The sequence below is a fragment of the Dermochelys coriacea genome, chromosome 2 (assembly GCF_009764565.3).
Source record: "Dermochelys coriacea isolate rDerCor1 chromosome 2, rDerCor1.pri.v4, whole genome shotgun sequence".
Taxonomy (NCBI): domain Eukaryota; kingdom Metazoa; phylum Chordata; order Testudines; family Dermochelyidae; genus Dermochelys; species Dermochelys coriacea.
This window is the reverse complement of record NC_050069.1, coordinates 110279380-110301052: the sequence shown is the minus strand read 5'-3', so window position 1 is coordinate 110301052 and position 21673 is coordinate 110279380. Positions and strand designations below refer to the sequence as shown.

At 39.3% G+C, this 21673-nt stretch overlaps 1 protein-coding gene and 1 long non-coding RNA gene across 4 annotated transcripts in view; one reads left to right on the top strand and one right to left on the bottom strand.

The window, feature by feature from the left end:
* Positions 1-356: 356 nt before the first annotated feature.
* MBOAT1 (membrane bound O-acyltransferase domain containing 1) overlaps positions 357-21673 on the bottom strand; it is an 80708-nt gene continuing 59391 nt past the window's right edge. For all 3 annotated transcript variants that reach the window (XM_038390354.2, XM_038390353.2, XM_038390355.2), the window contains 5 exons: positions 13922-14025; positions 7984-8048; positions 6360-6492; positions 4733-4884; positions 357-2494 (listed from right to left, as the gene is read on the bottom strand). In XM_038390354.2, coding sequence (XP_038246282.1) covers positions 2362-2494; positions 4733-4884; positions 6360-6492; positions 7984-8048; positions 13922-14025 — 587 coding nt within the window. In that variant the 3' untranslated portion in view covers positions 357-2361. The remainder of the gene's footprint in view (positions 2495-4732; positions 4885-6359; positions 6493-7983; positions 8049-13921; positions 14026-21673) is intronic.
* LOC122458750 lies at positions 8637-9415 on the top strand. Its single transcript, XR_006278980.1, has 3 exons — positions 8637-8743; positions 9100-9103; positions 9287-9415. It is a non-coding gene; the product is annotated as an uncharacterized LOC122458750 (long non-coding RNA).

Genomic DNA, 21673 nt, shown 5'->3' with positions numbered 1-21673 from the left:
CTTTCTAATTCCTGTAGGGGTCTGATCTAGCTATGTAGGAATAGATTCACCACACCACAGAAATTTCACAGCAAGTTCTTAAATAAAAAGATGTAATACTGAACAACAGAACAAAAAAAATGACAAAAAATAAACCAATTTAGGGATGAATCCTGCTCCCATTGAAATAAATGGGAGTTTTTAGCATGGATTTCAATAGCAGCAGCATCTGAACCACACTGTGTTTGTAAAATACAAGACTGAGAGATGTGATTAGTTCCCACCATATATGTAATGATCTTTCACCTTGCTCCATGAGACACAGGCTCATTCTCTCCAGATTTTCATACTTCCCTCCCATTAATAAGGCCACACAGTGACAAAAAACAGTTTGTTTATTCAAATCAATCTTAGTAATCCATCTCTTCTCCAAAAAAAATCACCAAATAAACTTTCCCATGAAATAGACACTATACTAAAAGGCTGTTGAGGATTCGGGAGATGGTGCTGGAGGGGAGAAAAGCAAAATCAGTCCATCAAGAAACAAAGTGTAACTGTTTACATTCTTCAGTTTTGGTTTCTTACATTTTTCTCCCCAAAGTAAGGATTCTGCAGAATTTTAATTTATTCTGATACAAAAATTAAAATAAAATAAATGTGGTAGACTCTTTGTTCACTTACACTTCAGACAGATGAGGAAAATCAATGGTATGTAAGGGAACTGCTTCATTTCTAAATGATTCTGAGAAAACAAACTTAGAAAACATTTAAAAATATTTACAGATTTGGTGCACATTTTCATGTGTTCCTTTAAGAGGTCCACTCTGACTATATTTAGTTTTTAAACTTACATAGCACTTTTCATTCTGTTCTCTTAAAGTGCTGTGTAAATGTTAATGGAACCTCACAACATTCCTGCGAGGTAGGTAAGTATTATTATCCCCATTTTACAGATGGGGAAACTGAAACATAAAAAGGTTAAGTGACTTGCCCAAGATCACACAGTGAGTCAGAAGCAGAGCAGCTGATTCTCAGTCCCTTGATCATATCACAATCCTTCTCTTGTATAGTACTCTTTTAATTTTATTTTTAATGGATTGTTATCCTTGTGTGAACAAAATTCCTACTTGCCAATACATAGTATTATGAGGAACAAGTTGATCTATTTCCAACCCTTCCTCCAGCTTTTGATCTGTGACTGACAGTTTTAAAGCACTAAATCTGCAAGGTTTCCCTATTGCTACATTATATTGATCATAAAAGTATCACATCAAAACATATCACTCCAAAGCTGCAGGGTAGTGCTGAACATCAGTCACATCCCAATTATCTTTGTCTCTCAGGCTTGGTCTAAACCTAAAACTTAGGTGTGTGAAAAATCCACACCCTTGAGAGACGTAATTAAGATGACATTACCCTGCTGTAGACACCACTATGCTGACAGCAGAATTCTTCTGTCAACCTAGCTACTGCCTCTCAAGGGGCTGTATTCACTACAGCAATAGAAAACCCCCTTCTGTAGCTGTAGCAAGTACCTACACTACAGTGGTTAGAGGCAGTGCGGTAGCTGTGCCATTGGAGCACTTGTAGTGTAGACGTAGCCTCAGCTAGAGAAGTTTTAATCTGCATATCATAGGATATTCTGATTTTTCATTTTTTTAATATTATATATATATATATATATATATATATATATATTATATTTTAGTTTGGCCAATCCAGTGGCTGATGTTCACAGAAATCTACTTGAATGGTTTCCAAGTCTCTAATTTTCCCTCACACCGGCAGGTGTCACTGAGAGCAATTAGGAGTCTCCAAACTGCTGAACTCAGGCAGCAGGTCCCTGCTTCAGGACCACATGAGAAGCACTTGCACCCTGCGCTGTGGCCCTCCTCCTCGGCTGGAGTCAATGCCAACAGTCTCAGGAGCCAAGGTTCTGTGGTTCTACACCCTGGAACCCCTCTGGCCATAGCCAGGATAGGAAGCCAAAGACTCAGCAGCCTTGAACACCAGTCTGCTAAGCTGCTGATCTGACTCTTGCTAGGGTTTTTTTTAATGATTAGTTTCTTAATCTCAAAATTTTTGTTTATCAAATGTACATTTCTGTAAAAGATCAAAAACATCTGTACATGTGAAAAAAATTAAATATATAAAAACATGCCATAAAAATAGTCCCTGTAGTTATAAAATCAAAAGCACTGCTCCTCAAGCCTGTAAATCTTTGTTACTAGGTCATCTGGAATACATTCCACCAAGCTCCAGTCTGTCCTTTCCAAAGCATTTTAAATTAAGCAATAACAATGCCATTGTCTTTTTATTTTCTCCCTTTTGTTTTTGGTATGACACTTCACTTCCCAATATCAGTGTTTTTTCTTTGAGGTATCATTCTTTCTTGTCTTTAGCAGAGCTGGGTGTCACTTGATTCTGAAGCTGCCTCATGATGTGGTCTTGAGGTTTGATTGGTAGGACCAGCAGCAACAGGAGGCTTAGAATGTGCATGTGAAAGTACATTGACCTAGCAACGACAAGAGAAAAAGGAAATAGGCTTGTTTGTAACATATAAATGCTACAAATTGTATTAGTTCAGCACTACAACCAGCTCCATCTGATTCAAGAGGTTTAGACATAAAACAAAGCACCTGATAGTCTTATATATCACAGGCTTTTATGCCCTGGGATTTTACAAGGATTTTACAGCTGTATGTCACACTATAATATGGCAACATCCAACACACTGAAGTCAATGGAAGTTTGGCATGGATTTCAACAGGGCCAGTATTTTCCCATATATTGTAACATCAGACAAGGGGCCAAACCAAAAACCCTTTTCCCTAACCCCAAACTTTGACAATTCAGGTGAAATGGACTCAGAGGTGAACTACCCATGATTATGGTTTGAGAAACCCAACCCTGGCCTTCTCAGCTTATCTCCCACTGTTCAAGAATATGCAGGGATACATTCTCAGAAAGCCTCCCTTCTGTGCAAGTAGAAGCTTGTTCCTGAAAAAATGGCACCAGCAACTAAAGGACAGAAGAGTTTCCAGCCAAACTTCTGGTTGCTTATCTGAAATTAATTAAAACTCTGAACATTTTTTAGGTTTGCTGTTCATTAATAAAATAATAAAATATAATCAATCATCATCATAATAAAATACATCATGATTGGAGAGACAATGGCACAATGTTAAATAAAGTAAAGACATCTTCCCTATATTTACTTCTATAATTGATAGTGTTCAGGGTGAACAGCTAGTTAAAATGGAAAATGGGACACCTATTTTGATGGGCCCATAGCGTATGGGTTGAGGAAGGCCAGAGAGCTGTGCATGGGTCCAGCTCCTGACCACTTAGGCATATCCTGGAATGGCCTAACTTTTCAGTGCCCCTGCTATGCTCCTTCCCTCATAGTTCTAAAATCCCTGGAAGGTGCCTGAACACACAGATGTGTCCACAATGTCCTACTCCAAAGGCACAAGGTGTCCCATCAGTCACCTTACACGCAGCTCAGTCGCCTTGTTTGAAAATCCCATGAATTCATACATTACCTTCCTGTGCTCAGTCAGTGAAACACACAGAAATGTGTAGGTACCATCTATAGTCAGAGCTGTGTTAAACTTAAACTGACAGTTTTTCTTTCGCATGTATTGCATGGTAACAGCGATCTCTTTAAAAGTATTTATTAACGGAATTTAGGTTAAGATGTTGGTATTTTGTCACCTCAAATGGCCTTTGGTGGCAAAAAGGGCAAAATTTTGCACCTTGAGCAAATTCATAAGCATTCATGAGTTTGTCACATTCAATATTTTTACACTGAGATAGCCCTTATCTTTTTTTATTTGTTGCTGTTGCTAAAGACAGAACAATGAGACATTAAAATGGCAGCCAGGAATGAATCTTGCCAACATTGATACAAGCTTCAGATTGGTGTTGGCATTTTAATAGTTTTGTTTAAGTAAGGAGAAAACTTATCTAAACATTTTCATTTTTTTTTAAAAAGACAGCATTCAAACCCCCTCAAACAGACTCACTCACAGCAGCTCTTTTGACTAACAGTTTTCAGTCTTTTATGACAAAGTAATGGAATGTCTCTTTTTTCAGCCAAAAACTGTTATTCTGTGTTAGACAAGGTTGACCATAAAATGGAAGAAAAGTAAAATAATTTAGTCAAGTCTCTTTTTTCAACTCATTTTATGCTTCACTAAATATAATCTTCAGAATTACCCTTTTATCTCATTTTTAAAATACTTACAGAAGTAACTGCACATAAAATAAGAGTGCAAAGCAACAAAATTATTTTAATACACAATGAATCAACCATGTATCTTTATCTCCTGCTGTTCAATTCAGAATCCCTTCTCATGAGCATTTTACAACTGGAAGTTAGTTGTTTTCTCACCTAGACATTTCCCAATATAAGGTTAATTTCATTCCTACCCACCCCGTCCTTTGGTCTTGTTAATAATTGGCACTGGGATGCTCTGAACAGGGCAGCAGCCAACACATGGAAAGTCAGGTCAAATAAGAATTTAAAAAAAACCCCTAAACTAAACTGAGAAAGAAAAGGAAAATTATTCTAGCATGGTTAAATGAATTCATCAAGTTATACAGATGAAATCACTCCTGATGTTATTAAATAACCTGTTGGATTCCCTCCAAATGATGGCAAAATTCTAATCAGCTCCCATCACAGGTTGGCTTATTAAGGTCTAAGGTATAAGGTCTAAGGTATAAGAGTTAAAAGGAGGAAACTTACTTGTATAACTTAATCGTGGGCTCAATAGCCAACATAACAAAAGGTGCAACAGTATAGCAGACAGCCAGTTGAGTGACAAACCATGTGACAATGTCATAGATCATCTTGAGTGGCTTTGAAGAGAGGAAGTAATGTCTGTAATTGTTCCTTATCTACAAATCAGGGAGAAGAGGATTAAAAAAAAAACCCCTCAATTTCTTAGTAAACACATGCAGACTCACTTCACATCTATAAAACTCCTCATTCATTATTATTTGTATTACAATGATACCAAGAGGCCTCAACATACCACATACTTATGCTCCAAAGAATTTACGGTTTGGATAGACAGAACAGATTAAAAGTGGGAGAGGAAATGGAGGCACACAAATGCCCAAATGACATGCCCAGGGTCCCACAGCTGGTCAGTGATAAAACTGGGAATAGATCTCAGATCTCCTGAGTTCTATGACCACTGGACCAGGCTGTCTTTCCAATGGGCATCTATGGGCAATTTTGTTCTTTTTTGGATGAATCAGACGGCTGCTTATATTTACTGCTTATAAAATGTACAACAGAGAGGAGTTACACGCTCTAGCAGTTGCTTATGCCTGCAAGCATTTTGGATTTCTACAGATGTTGATTTATTTGGAGGGGGTTTTTTTTATGTTTTTTGGGGGGGGTATTTGTTTTAATCTGTGGAATGCATCTTCATAAGGAAGGGTCAAATTAAGTGCAAAGTATTATTGTGGTACAGTATTATGGTAACTATTATTGATTGAGAGCTCTATTCACTTATGGAACTTTGTCAAACTGATATAGATATATACCCAAGGTCAGACTATGGGTAAAAGTGATGATGCTCTCCAGTCTCTTCACAGTGGATGTCTCCACTAGAATGACCAGCACTGATACAGTTAATAATGCTGTAAAATTAAATTCTCATCATTAGGATCCAAAGTTAATACTCTTCTGCAACAAATGGGGCCAGTTCAAAGTTCTCAGACATACTGTTTTGTGTGATCTATCTGCAGATTTAGTCAACAATGCACTGCGGTCCCATTCAGAATTCTTTTTTTGCAACCATAAAGGGCAGAAGCTTTTCTTTTTTAAAAAAATGAAAGTACATATTCTGGAGAAACTGGTGTGGTCTACAAATACATGCCTATACAGCCTGCAGCCAACTGTTGGCTCAATCCAGTCTACGAGGTCTGTACTTTACACAGAATAATCACAATACACAGATGAGATGGAGGCTCTTTCTACCTGACCAGGTCAATTATGCAACAAATGAACCTATGCACAAAGTATATGACTGACCACTAGCATTTTGCATGGCCTCTCACCTCTCTCTCTATGACTGTAGCCAAGTCCAGCGTCACAATACCTGCTAAGCTGAATCAATAGGAACAATGGCTGGTTGTAATTATAGGAAGCACCTACAATTACTGCAGTATAGATCAATGTTTCAGTGAGGATCATCTCAAAGGAAAAAGGTGTTACGTGGATTCATCCCTCGTGTACAGTCAACCGTGTTATACCAGGGATGAAAATGGCTCAGTATGTCTAAGGTACATAAACGCCCAGCACTGAAAGCTTTACAGTAATCTAACATAAGCCTCTGAAGAGAACAATAAAGGCTACGTACTGCTCTGGATGCTAATGTCATAAGGATTCCGGTAACGAATGTAAAGTAATATCCAGGATAGACACCATGCCACAGGGCTGACAGGATAAATGTTAAGGCTGTGGGGTACCATGGAGCCCTGTCATAGCAAACACTGGGAAGAAATGAAACAAACAGAAAACAGCAGATTGAACAAGTAACAAATATTCATTGCACTGCAGATCTCCTTGAATCTTAAAGATCCATTTCTGATCTCCTTTATGTATCAGGGGCCCAGTCCTGCAAACCTTCATTTACGTGAGGGTCAACTGGATTACTTGCACGAGTAAGGCATTCTCTCGTGATTTAATTAATCATCATGGAATTTAAACTTGTATATAGCCATGGTAAATGAGAACCCACCTTATGCCATATTATTTATGCCCTCTCTATATATAACATGGCATAAGGTGGGTTCTCATTTACCATGCCAGCATTTTCCCATCTAGAACTCTGTATGTATCCTGAGAAACTTGATAGATATTCAAGAGTGGGTGGGAGTTTGAAAGCAACATACTCACAGTTCCTTTTCTATTTCAATATTCTTTAAGCAGAATATTATCAGCCGCTGCCCGTACCCTACAACACAGCCAGCCAGTAACTTAGCTAGTGTAAATCAATGGACCTATGCTGACTTACACTAGCAGCTAAGGAAGACATAGATGAATGGTTCCGTGTGCGTAGTTCAGAAACACAGCAACAGGACCCTAAGAATCTTGCAACATCTGAATTTTAACTCAAAATGCAATGGTCCTAAGAAATGATCATGTTTATTTACCCCAAAATATTGTTTACTTCACTCACGAAGAACAACAGAAACAAATTTTTCAGATCCATATTTTTACACCAAAAACAGTTAAGACAACATTATATAAACTCCTGTATTTTGAAGGTCACATCAGTCGACTTGAACCAGACTTTTCACATACCAAAGCATTGTTTTCACAGTACCAGAGACAGGACTGAGCTACGAAATTTGGATTAATATTACTATTTACACTAAGCCATAGTGATGACAGTGTGAAATCAAATTCCCTAGCATTGGTCAAAATTTACTTTGTGCATCTCAAATTGGCATATTATAAACAAGACCTAAATTGGCACCTGAAATATGTGGTGACTGGTGCCTCTGCAACAGATTATATTGAGGCTACGAAGTTTGAATCAGGACCCAAGGTTTCCCAAAGTTCCAAATGGAGAAGGAGTTTAGACCCAATTCAGGCCCATCTCCAATAGTAATTAATCAATTTCAAGTGCAAGGGAGAGAGAGATAAAATATGATAAACTCCTAGCAAAATAATACAGATGGGTAACAAAGACAAAATATGGACAGTGAGAGGTGCTATAAAATTGTTATTTAGGAAGACCTGTATTCACTTGTGGCTTTGCTGCTCTTGAGTAAATGTGGTCATTCCAAACATGTAGCAATAAAAACTTCAGAGCACCAAAAACATTGTAGCACACAAGTTCTTACAGACACGGAGAAATGAAAGAGACCGAGAGGCTGTTGTATATTTATCAGATTGACCAGTTAGAATTACTAGCCAACCGTACCACCTAAAAGTAACTGGGTCTCATGAGCAATTGACTGTTTTATTGTTCTTACCGCTTTAGCCAGGCAGCTGTCTGAATATTCCAGTTTTCAATATAAATTTTGAAACTTGTTGCAGTCTAGGAGAGAGAAGAAAGTTAACATCTCACACTGACTTTGAAATGTACAGGACAATGTCAGTCTATACTTGGATTTTAAACTGAGAGGTTTACATGCAGTATACTAGTAGTAGTAGCTAGCTACAGTCAAGGATGTGTCAACATTTCCATTATAAACATTTTTTGGGGTTTATAACTCAGCCATAAGAACTTACTCATGGCTGACACTTGCCACTCACTTTAAAAATCTCACTTTTTATTATAAAACAAAATAACAGTGTTTGGCTATCTTTCAAATTATGGAAAAAGCCAAAAAAGATTTTCTAATTTCAGATATTCATGCCACTCCCAATCCTTCAACTTACAAACAACTGCTTTTTAATCTTTAAACCTTGCAGTCCATTAGGTGGACTGGAAATTCCTCGAGTGCTATGAAAACAAAAGGTTTCTAAAATAAATGCCTTATTGGGGGTAGGGAGACAGGTAAATGAACTTGTTCTCAAGAAACAATGGAAAGTATTTTTAGTACATGAACTTAGGGCTAAATCTTCAGCCCAGAGTGCAGCTTGAGAAACTGAGCCGGGCAGCAGGGAGATACCAATGGGGAAAGGGGAGGCAAGTCTACAGAGCAGTTACAGAACCACTCTGCAGTGACTACTTCAATCTGTTGACTCAATAAGCCCTTTATGCTCCTCTCATGGTTGGAGGACCACAGGGTTCCCTCCAATAGCAGATCCTCTAGCCCTGCTCAATTCCACCTCTGCCCATGCCCTGGCCCCACTTGTCCTCTGCTTGCTATCTGAGACCAGAAGCTTCTGAGGAGCTGGACTCCACATTGCACAGTAGATGAGTAACAGCAGTGCAGCTTCCCAGTGATGCATTGGATCCACATCAGTTCTGTTACCAGGATCCATCTGCTGCATTGTCTGGGTCCACGCCGGATTTGTTCATTTTCGCAAACATTGCCACTACATCGACATGGTTAGCACCTCTGCCCCATTGCACTTTATCGTGACAATAATCAAAAACATTTCCTAAATTACACATCGACAGTTGGCTGCAAAATTTCCAGAAATGTTGACAGGTCTCCAGAGAATCTCAATGTGAAGGAAGAATGGAATAATTAAGAGATTCCCCAAATGAACTGTGATCCATTAAATCACAACGTATCCAAAAGAGCCTTCTACAATCTATCAGGTCACCAATACACACTTTAAAGAGAGCATCTAAGTCAATATTGCCATGAGTTCATAGAGCAGCAAAATAGCCTATAGTGGAAATTAAACAGCCAGAAACCATACTAGAATGGGTTTACGGTAAAGAGACAAATTAGGAAAAGCCAGGATATTCAGAGTTAAGACTGAAAAAGTCCAATTGTAACTCACCTTCTTGTGATTAGATGTCAGAGAGCTCTCCAAATAATGGGTGATCTAATATACCAGACAGGCTGCCATACTTTAGCAAAACTGGCTGAGTTAAGCATGGCATTTCAGCTTTGCTTTGTCGTTTAGGTTCATGTCAGAACTTGGAGCTTATTTATTTACTGTAGTTTCCTTGTGGCTTACTGTAATGAGAAGTGTACCCTTAAGGGAAACTCACTCTAGAAACAACTCTCCAAGTGAATTTTGGATCATTTTAATGTGTGCTATATTCTCAGTCCAGTTTTTCCTTTGTAATAAGTTGATAACCTAACACTCTGAACAAACCTTGAAGGTTTGCTTTGTTAATAAAGAGAAGACCAGAGAAGTCTCTTTACTGCTCATTGCTTGAATGCACTCTAAAGTGCAGCCCAGACTAAAAGGAGTGAAAGTCTCTCTCAGAAGTAATCCGACAGCACCAATGAAAATGCTGTAAAGTAGTTCTCAATATGGGCTCTCTAAGGGAACTGCTGCTTTCTAGTTGCAAACATAAATCACATAAGGAGGTGGCTTTCTGCACCAGAGCTTCATAGATTCCAAGGCCAAAGGGACCATTGTGATCATCAAATCTGACCTCCTGTAGAACACAAGCCATAGAATTTCCCTAAAATAATTCCTAGAGCAGATCTTTTAGAAAAACATCCAGTTTTGATTTAAAAATTGTCAGTGATGGACCATGCCCCTGGTAAATTGTTCCAAGTACAATTAGTTCCAAGTACAAGTTAAGTACTCTCACTGTTAAAAAATTATGCCTTATTTTCAGCCTCAATTTGTCTAGCTTCAATTTCCAGACATGGAGCATATTATACCTTTCTCTGCTAGACTGAAGAGCCCATTGTTAAATATTTGTTCCCCATGTAGATAATGAAGTCACCCCTTAAACTTCGCTTTGTTAAACTAAACAGATTGAGCTCTTTGAGTCTATCACTGGAAGGTATGTTTTCTAAACCTTTAATCATTCTTGTGGCTCTTCTCTGAACCCTCTCCAATTTATCAATATCCTTTGTGAATTGTGGATACCAGAAATGGACACACTATTCCAGCAGCAATTGCACCAATGCCAGTATAAGGTCAAAGGGTTCTTCCAAAGCTCACAAGGTCTTCTAAGAGAGACAAGGGAAGTGTAAACTGGAGTAGGGCAGGAGAGGGCCCAAAAGGAGTACTTGAGTGCTTTTGCACCTCAGTCAAAAATCCTGGAGGTTAGAGCAATCTTCATCAGTGTTCTAAGAGTTAAATTAAAATAACCCTAATTGACAAACACAACTTAATGGCATTATAGTACCAGTTAGAGAAAGGAACTGTATTTCCTTGCTTCTATCAATGTTGTCCTTTTTCACTTGGCAAGCATTGATTTTTTCCCTCTGTGTTTCCAAGAAAGCAGCCAGTCAAGCTGGCTGTCAAAATGGAATGCTCTCTGGCAGGGTTCTCCTCAAACCTTCCGTTACAGATATTGCAGCCACATGCAGTATCTTTTGGGGACTACTGTATTAACTTTGTGAAGGTTATATGGATCATTGTGAGCTAGGAAGTGTATTCCACTCCATGCAGAAAGGTTACAAAAGCTCCTCCAAAAACTAAAAACACTGGGGCATAATTACTGCAGTTCTTCGGACTAGAAATAGCTCCAGAGAAATACCACCCCATGGGGTGGTTTGCATATACTGGTTCAGGCAGATTCCAGAGGCAAAGAGACACAGAAAGAGCCTTTGATGTAAAAGGCTGAGTTTATCCTGACAGAAGAGCCTTGTTTTTGATTCAACAAACAGACACGAGCCTTTTGTCCAAAGGGGACCCCGCCCTGCTGAAGAGTTGGAAGGATTCTGACGTGCCAGACTCCCCCCAGGTACCCTTAGTATGTATTAGACCTTTTTATGTTTTCATCCTTAAATGTACTCTGCTCTGAAGGATCCATCTGAAACATATAATCCCTGGCCATAGCCCCTGGAGAAAAATCAAGTGCGGAGGCTGGACCTTTGATCAGACCTGCTAAAGAGAATCACAGTGACCGCAAGGGGGCTGCTAGCCTAAATCCCTGGTCAGAAGGGAGACGGATGTGGGCTCCTGCTCAGAGAGAGGTTCTGGCTACAGCCTGAGCCCTGAGAGGGCATTCTTTGGGCAGACCATAGAGGGGATCAATGATGAAGTTACCTCAAATCTTTGATGCCTTCCACACATACTTAGTCTTTCATTGTGCCTAAAAGACTTCAAGACACTTCCTAATTGACAGTCTGCTACCTGCACTGAGTGTATTTTCACCTGGCCATGATCAAATGATGCCAGCAGCAGCCACATTTAGCACTCGGCTCAAATGCAGAAGTGCTTTATGCACGTAAGTGGCTCTTACTATTTGACATGTATTGTACAGTAGTACCTAAAAGAATCTCTCAGGAGGGGGTTTCCATGGTGACAGGTGACATACAAATATTCAGGAAAATGCTGTCCCAGCCCTGAAGAGCTCACAGTCCCATTAAAGGCAAGGTGCAAAATGTGAGCATTATAAACCAAAGGCAAGAAGGAAAAGGGAGGACTAGTAATGAGAGGACACTTATTTAGACTAACATCAAGAGCAATTAGGTGCCTTCTGAATCATTTATCTCCTCCCCCACCATAATCCCCAAGTCACCAGCTTATAAAAAAATCAGCCTTTTAAAATTTCCTAATAAACCACAATCCCATGGGCCTGTTTAATATTTAACCCTGCCTGCATCACTCTGGGGGAAAAAAATGAGCCTGCACCTTATGGCCTCCCGTCATTTCATACCTCCCTCCATCCACCAGGGCCTCCCCATGGGACTCTTCCTACAGGTTGTGCTGTTAGAGGAGCCTTCTCCATAAGGAAAACCAGACCAGACAGCATCAGTTCAAAGGGAAGTTCAAAATGGAAATGAGGCTGTGACATCACAGGGGTCCTGGAGCTGATATGGCCTCATTGCCCCTATGCTGCCAAGGGAGTCCCCTCTCCAGCCCCTCCCCCATAGCCCATATGACCCAGAGAGGGGAAGGGTGTAGGAGGTCTACAGGATAGGAGAATGGGTTAAAGTACTGGGGAACTCACAGCTTCTCTCGCTTAGCGACATTCCTCCCCAGCTTCCCCTCCTCTCTGACTGATACTGAGCACTCCCATTCCTGTTTTCAATCTATTTTAGATTCCCCACTCAGGTCCTGGGGGCAAGGGGGAAGCTGAGTGCATTTCCATCTGCAATTGGCTGCGAGTGCTTCTACACTTGAGCTGTGCATCCACTGTGGATGCTGCAAAAAAGGAGCAAGGAAAAATACTCCAAGAGCGATGGATGCAAGCTCGGGCAAAGGCTAAGACAAGCATAAAAAAGGGAAGACGAAAGGGAGAGGGTATAGTGATGGTTTCAACTTTTCCACTGAGAATTATAGAGGCCCCTAAAATTTAGAGATGGGTTACCAGAATGTATCTTTTGATAGATCACTAAGCTACAATGCAGTTAACTCATTGGTTTCCTCTGCTTTTCCTTCTAAAATAATAAATCATGAATTGTAGATGGAGAGCTCCTGTTATTCTATGAAAATAAATCTGTAGGAGGAGAAATTGGGAATGGCCTATTCCAGACTCCTAGACATTTTCTCATGCAATTAGCACTCAGAAGATATTCATCCTAGGCGACAAACTAACAGGAAATACGTTGGTCACACTTTATGGTAAGGGTACCTTTATAAATATTTTGTAAGGGACTAATGGATGTTAAAAGCATGCCACTGACATGAAGAACACAAAATGCATCCGATGAAGTGAGCTGTAGCTCACGAAAGCTTATGCTCTAATAAATTTGTTAGTCTCTAAGGTGCCACAAGTACTCCTTTTCTTTTTGTGAATACAGACTAACACGGCTGCTACTCTGAAACCTGAGAAACAGTGTGGTCTAATGGAAGGGAACTGAGCTAGGAGTAACTCTTAATTCTATTTCTGTCTCGTTCACTGACATATTCTTTAAATTTGGGCAGGTCACCTCACCGTTCTGTATCTGTTTCCTCTTCTGCCCTTTGTCTGTCTTTTCCATTTAGAACATACACTCTTTGGGGCCTGCCCTATCTCTTACTGTGTATTTGTACATCACCTAGCACAGATGAGCCCTAATCTCAGGTGCGTCCTCTTCCTGCTATTGCAATACAAATACTAAAAATAGTAACAACGGATTGTTACAAGCACATAAATAGAAGATGCTATCATGGTTATGAATCATTGTTATAAGCAATCTATTGACCTGCTGAACTCTACAATAATTAATAGTTTATTAAAACTTTGTTTATTAGCTCTTTAGAAACTATTTACAAATGTAACTTTCCCATGAAGTGTGACCAATACAATTTATATGTCCAAAAGATAAAATTCAAAATCACTAATTCTAGACACACCTTTGACAGAGAAAAATGTATCCCTGTTACTAATGAACCACATCATAATCATCACTCCATAATTATACCAAGATTTTGTTTCTTTTAACTCACCTCAATGTTCCATATATTTAAGTTGGATAGCAGATCCCAATGGAAATTGCCTTGCTCATCAACACCACTGAACCCATAGCCAGCTGCATTGTTGACTGCATCAGCTGTAACATCAATGCAAATTATTCAAATTAGACTGTGGCAGGCGTCATTTATTTTTACATGTCTGTCGAACACTGAACACAATGACAATGTTCAATAAACAATAAGAAAATTCTTAGGGTGGAAAATACAATCTAGTAAAGGACAATGAACAGAAAGGGTTTTTCTAATTATTATGAAACTAAAACATACATATACCATGGTTGCATTAAAATTAGGGCTGTCAAGCGATTAAAAAAATTAATCGCAATTAATCACACTGTTAAACAATAATAGAATAATATTTATTTAAATGTTTTTGGATGTTTCCCACATTTTCAAATATATTGATTTCAATTTCAACACAGAATACAAAGTGCACAGTGCTCACTTTATGTTTATTTTTATTATAAATATTTGCACTGTAAAAATAAAAGAAATAGTATTTAGTGAACTGAAAAATAAAAGTACTGTAGTACAATCTCTTTATCATGAAAGTTGAACTTACAAATGTAGAATTATGCACAAAAAATAACTGCATTCAAGACCAAAACAACGTCAAACTTTAGAGCCTACAAGTCCACTCAGTCCTAGTTCTTGTTCAGCCAATCACTCAGACAAACAAGTTTGTTTACATGTGCGGGAGATAATGCTGCCCGATTCTTGTTTACAATGTCACCCGAAAGTGAGAACAGGTGTTTGCATGGCACTGTTGTAGCCGGCTTTGCAATATATTTATGTGTCAGGTGCGCTAAAGATTCATATATCCCATCATGCTTCAACCACCATTCCAGAGGACATGCGTCCATGCTGATAATGGGTTCTGCTCAATAATGATCTAAAGCAGTGTGGACCGACACATGTTCATTGTCATCATCTGAGTCAGATGCCACCAGCAGAAAGTTGATTTTCTTTTTTCGTGGTTCGGTTCCGTAGTTTCTGCATCAGAGTGTTGCTTTTTTAAGACTTCTGAAAGCATGCTCCACACCTCATCCCTCTCAGATTTTGGAAGGCACTTTAGATTCTTAAACCTTGGGTGGAGTGCTGTAGCTATCTTTAGAAATCTCACATTGGTATCTTCTTTGCATTTTGTCACATCAGCAGTGAAAGTGTTCTTAAAACAAACAACATGCTGGGTCATCATCCGAGCCTGCTATAACATGAAATATATGGCAAAATGCGGGTAAAATACAGAGCAGGAGTGTTTTCTCCCCCAAGTAGTTCAGTCACAAATTTAATTAACTAATTATTTTGTAACAAGTGTCATCAGCATGGAAGCATGTCATCTGGAATGGTGGCCAAAGCATGAAGGGGCATATGAATGTTTAGCATATCTGGCATGTAAATACCTTGTGCTGCTGGCTACAAAAGTGCCATGTGAATGCCTGTTCTCATTTTCGGGTGGCATTTTAAACAAGAATCAGGCAGCATTATCTCCTGTACATGTAAACAAACTTGTTTGTCTGAGAGACTGGCTGATCAAGAAGTAGGACCGAGTGGACTTATAGGCTCTAAAGTTTGACATTGTTTTGTTTTTGAGTGCAGTTATGTAACAAAAAAAAATATCTACATTTGTAAGCTGCATTTTCAGGATAAAGAGATTGCACTACAGCACTTGTATGAGGTGAACTGAAAAATACTATTTCTTTTGTTTATCATTTTTACAGTGCAAATATTTGTAATAAACATAATATAAAGTGAGCACTATACATTTTGAATTCTGTGTTAGTGAAATCAATATATTTGAAAATGTATACAAACGTCCAAAATATTTAATACATTTCAATTGGTATTCTGTTGTTTAACTGTGTGATTAAAATTGCGATTAATTGCGATTACTTTATTTAGTTGCGATTACTTTTTTTGAGTTAATCGTGTGAGTTAACTGTGATTAATCGACAGCCCTAATTAAAATGTATTGATATTTGCCACATAGTGCAGTATCACAGATGCAACCATTTCCTTGTACTTGTTGGGGGGAACTACTGCAGTGTCTCAAATTCAAGTTTCTGTTTTTTTATTAAGATTTGGTGAACGTTACGTTTTAGTGATGACTTTTGAACACCCCCTATACAAAGTTCTATGCTGATCTCACAGCTCAGTGCCTCACTTAATACCAGACTGTCTCTGCACATCAAATACTGAGATGTACAAATAACCTACAGAAATGGAGGCCTGGTTCATGTCAGGTTGGACACTCACCCAGCCCATCTTCACACACTATGTTCTTCCTAGAAGACTCATTGTTCTTCCTTATTCAGGAAGCGCAATGGAATTCCATGGGCAGCAGCTCTTGCTGCATTCTTTCCCACGGAGCCAATCAGAGTTCTGTCTTGCTCTGGGACCCCTCTGATAATTGGGTCTGATTTCAAAGATCCTGCTTTTAATCTGCCTCTGTCAAAAGCCCTTTCTCTGTGCATACTGAGAAGACAGGAGGGACTCATTACCTCTAGGTCTCTAATTACAGCCAAGCCTATAAATATTGGAAGGAAAAAATGAAAGTATAAACACTGCTAGATTTTTCTGCCTAGTTCCATTATAAATGACAAGCCTGATCAAGAAAACTGAAGATAAAGCTGAGCTTTTCATTTTTATAAAATGAAGTCAGCATTTCTGTCTCAAGATTCAAAATTGGTCTTGGTCTCTCTTACAAGTGTTATGAGATTAGGTACAAATTCAGGGATAATCCCGAAGTACAACTCAGAGATGCAGGCTAATCTAAAAGCAGTATTCTAACCAGAAAAATATGGACCTTTCCCCTAACCTTCCACTTCACTGACAAGCTCCTGGAAACAGAGGCTTCCAAGTCTTGGTTTCTGATCCTAACAATCTAAAAACAACCCTGCTTGTTGTTATTGAACAAGAAAGTGTCTGCTACTAGATCAATAACAAGTGCTCACCGCTGGTACCAGATTGCTAGAACTAACTAAGAAAATTTATATTTAGTCCCTTCTTGCCTTAATGTCTTCTACTGTTCAGGCTTTCTGTATGCTATAATACCATAGGCCCAAATCGTGAGATGAACAGCCAGCCCAGGTTGCTGGCTAGGTGTTAAGTATGTCTGCAGGAAGGTCACAAATGTCCTTCCACAGGCTGTGGAGTTGACATGCCTGTAGACAATGGCTGAAATAGCCTCTTTGCTGCCAATGTATGCACAGGGCCAAGAACTGGAAGATCTGTATAGCCATAAACCTTCTGGCCCCATTCTGCCCTCTATGCTGCAGCCAAAGAACCCCTTGAAGAACTGTGCTCCATGCAGTAGGGAATCAACTCCCACACATACACTTAAACTACAATGCTACTTCTTGATCCCAACAGAATGTTGAGACCTTTAGTCTCCACAGGCTGCAACGCCTAATTAAAGGCAAAGGTGGATAAAACCTCCATTCCAGTGTCTAGTTAGCCCCAGTGCAAAAGTGGTTTGGATGCAGCATAAAGTAGTCTGGAGAGCAGAAGAATTGCCACCTTTCAGTCATCAAATTACTGGTAAAATCCTGGACCTACTGAAGTCTAATGGGAGGTTTGCCATTAACTTTAGTGGGGCCAGAATTTAACTCTATTTGGTTAGTTGCTTATGTGGGATCCACCCCATCTATCAGATTGTGAAATTCAGGTCTAAATGGTTTTTACTAATATGTATTTTAAGTCTCAGTCAATTTTACAGCTAAGTTCCAGTGTTTAATGCTCCCAACCAGAATGCTTGAATTTTCTATCTTTTCATGAATCTGGAGGAATTCTGCAATGTGCCTCACACAATAACATGACTGTCCTTTTCTGGAAACAGCAACTGCTTATTAGCAGTTTTAGTAAATGATTATATAATGCCCTATTCCACACAACAGACAGCTTAACTGAAAAGGGTGGGGAGGAATCATGCCATTTTGTTGCTTGGATCTGCAACATAGATAATAGAAGCCTTGCCCACCACTAGACAGAGCATGCTTTCCCAAAACTCACTTACAAGATCTTTCCACAGTCTCCAAGATTAAGTCATGTCATAAATCCAAAGGCAGTTTTTCTCTCTAATAATGTGTTTCTAGTTTACTACCCACATCTTTCCAGTTTTCTAATAATCTAAATCTATATCCAACTAAAATAAATTATTTCTCTGAATTATTTATTATCCCAAAGCCGTTTCTATTCCACATATACCAATCCCGACTGTTTTCTTCCACTTATTATTTTCCTGCACTTTATCACAGTTCTAGTCTGAATGCTCACAGTCCCTTGTCTAGCCCCTTCCATGATGCTCTTCTTCCATGTCCAGGTATTTGTGCCTCTGTGTAGCAGCCTCCAAACACTGGTGTGAGGTGGACAGGAATATGATCCCCACTTTTACATATAAGGAAGCTTTTGGTGATCTTCTCTATTCAGCAAACACAGTCTTTCTCACTCTTTCATTTCAGTATAGCCTGCCAAGGGATCGCCTCTGACACACAAATGAAGAAGATTAAAGAAAACTATATGTGAGGGTGCGGGCAACAGAGTGTTAGTCCGAAGTTATTTTTGGACACCAATCAAATTCACTCTCAATATTAAATAAACTGATAGCCAAAGAAACACATTTCCCACCCTAAAATCCAAGCCATTTACTACTTTCTTTTCTATAGGCCTCTCTAGCCTGCTCCCTTCTGGGAATGTTTGATTCTCCCTTTCCTTACAGAAGTGTTTTAGATCCCCCTATCTCCTCCTAAGATTTCATCCCTCCCTCTCCCCACACCATTATCCATCCTATGTTTCCTTTGTGTGTGTTCCGCCTCATTTCCACATATATACCTAGCAGCAACACTGAAAGGACTTGTCTGTGCTCTTCCTGTGGACCACTAGAAGCAGAGACTGACACCCACTAAGTGACATCAGTCCCACTTGGGAGCTGTTGTTCCAGTCAATGCTGCTGAAAAGGAGGTGGTTTCTACCCAACCACGGAGAAAGATGGTATCCATTTTTCAGGGGGGAAAAAAGAACCTTTATTTCAAATTCTCACTCGGTAAGAATGGTCTGAACAGGGTTTACCTGTCAACACAGTCGAAGAGTTGGTAGACAGTGATCTCAGGGTAATGGTATGTACAGTGCTGCACTGGGATATGAGGGCTAGTCTAATATTTCGCAACACAGGCTACTTTTCTTGATTGAACAGTCAGGAAATCCCTTTGCTTTTACTCTGCCTGGGATCTGCCCAATAGTCCTAAAGGCCAATGTCATTTAATGGAAGGAAGTGGTATGTGGTTTAGAACCAAAATTTAGGTTTTGTTAAAGGAAACAATTTTAGGTGCGTGAATTGGGAGGGGGGGTCTTCTGTGGGCAGTTTACATAAAATTTAATATAACTGTTTTTTATTTCCTTTTAAAATATCATTGGAAATATGGTTTGGTTTCAAACATGCCCTAGCTGTGTTTGTACTTCAGTAGGGTAGCACTGGAATAAGGTTGTAAAAGAACAAGCAAGAACAAATGGTCTATTTTCATTATCCAAGAGTAAAGCGGGGGGGGGGGGAACCAATATAGTATGAAATAGTAAGGATGCTTTACACTTATAAAGTTCTTTCCATCTGAGCATCTCAGTGAGCTTCACTTCAGCTAATTAATTTAGCCTCCAAACACTGATGTGAGGTGGACAGGAATATGCTCCCCACTTTTAAATATAAGGAAACTTAGCCACAGTAATAAGAGCTTGATTTTAAAAGGCTGAAGCCCAAGGTTTGTACAAATTCTTTGGCTGCACAAATTCCTCTAAATATGCACTAGGGCAAGCAAATGCCCAATTTATAGTAACAACTGGTGTGCACAAACACATGCAGACAATGGGTCTCAACCTTCTGAATAATCATGAGTGACTTGCTCAAGTTTATACAAGAAGTCTCAAGCAGAGCTGGGAACAGAGTCCTCCTGAGTCCAAGCCCAATGCCTGACCTACAGGATCAATCTTCCTCACCCTAATTGTTGGAAAGTAAATTGTATTAAATGTTCTCCAATTCAAAAACTTAAGGTGTTACTAAGTAACACAGAGAGTTTCTTAAAAGCCTTGTATGTTTAGAATAGCTCAAGGTTTGTAAGAGACAGATACTGTCTCGCAGCAATTGTTTGCCCCTATTATTTCCTTCTCTCAGTGTTACCTGATATTTTCCTCTTTGCTGAATTTTCTCTCAATAAAGACAAAATTGGAAGAAATATATTGAATATAGCCTTGCAAAATTGTTACAAGTAGAACAAGTCAGAGTTACGAACACCAGAGTTACTAACTGACTAGTCAACCACACACCTCATTTGGAACTAGAAGTACACAATCAGGCAGCAGAAAAGAAAAGAAAAAAAAAAGCTAATACAGTACAGTACTGTGTTAAGATAAACAAAAAAAAAGGGAAAGTGTAAAAAGAAGATTTTGGCAATATACGGAAACTGTTTCTGTGCTTGTTTCATTTAAATTCAGATGTTTAAAAGTAGCATTTTTCTTCTGCACAGTAAAATTTCAAAGCTATATTAAGTCAATGTTCAGTTTTAAACTTTTGAAAGAACCATAACGTTTTGTTCAGAGTTACAAACATTTCAGAGTTATGAACAACCTCCATTTCTGAGGTGTTCATAACTCTGTGGTTCAACTGTATTAACATTTATGACTGGCCAAAGCCCTTGACTATCCATTACCATAGTAATGGCTATCCATTATCATAGCAACAACTGTTGATAATGTAACAACTTTATTTGCCATGAAAATTTGCTTGCTTCAGGTGAGTGGATGAGAAGAATTTTACAAGACTGATTAGCCAGGAAGTTTTACACCTGAACAGCTGACACCGCTACTCCTCGTCCTATGCAGGTGTGCTCTCTCTTCAGTATAGCGGACCAGACTCTTTTTCTGCCTTATGGCTGCTCTGTACCCAAGTGAATGGGGAGGGCAGGGTTAGGGGTCAATTAGCCCACTCCTGACCATCCTTATCTCCGCCCACAGCCTGCTTCCCTTTCTCCCTCGCAAGTAAGGGTGTAGGATTGTCATCCACAGGAGATGTGGACTGAATGTGGCTAGGTCCACATACAGATTTTGTACCAGTATAATTGGCAGTTAGAGGTGTGATTTTTTTTTTAACCAATATAGTCATACCAGTACAACCCCTAATATGGATGTAGTTATACTGGTCTAAGGCGCCTTACGCTGGCATAGCCTATTCCCTAGTATAGTTAAAGCAGGATAACTTTCTAGTTATAGACAAGTCCATAAGCATGGTTGGACAGAGATTCCCAGCTTTGGATAGGCTGGTTCACATCTACAATGGCCTTGTAACTACCAGGGTGATCACAGGCTCCATGAGCCCCCATCTGCCCCACAAAAGTACAGGATTGGGGACAGGGAATACAATCAGGGCACAAAGGATACAATATTTTCTTCTTAAAGTATTAAGAATACCAATAACAGTAATTTAGGTACAATTAACAAGGTGCAAGTGTAAGGGGGAGGTGTTACATACACACACCCATACTCACACCAATGATATTACACATCTAGATTCCAGAGGCCACATACTCCTCACTGAGTTCAATGGAGCTATAATAATTGACATCAGCTGAGGATCTGCCCCCAGGTATAGGGGAGGGGGACATTTGCTGCCAATTGACAACAGTTTTAAAGTAGATCAAACTTCTGGCCTACACTATTTGACAGTGTCCTTTTGAGATTTAT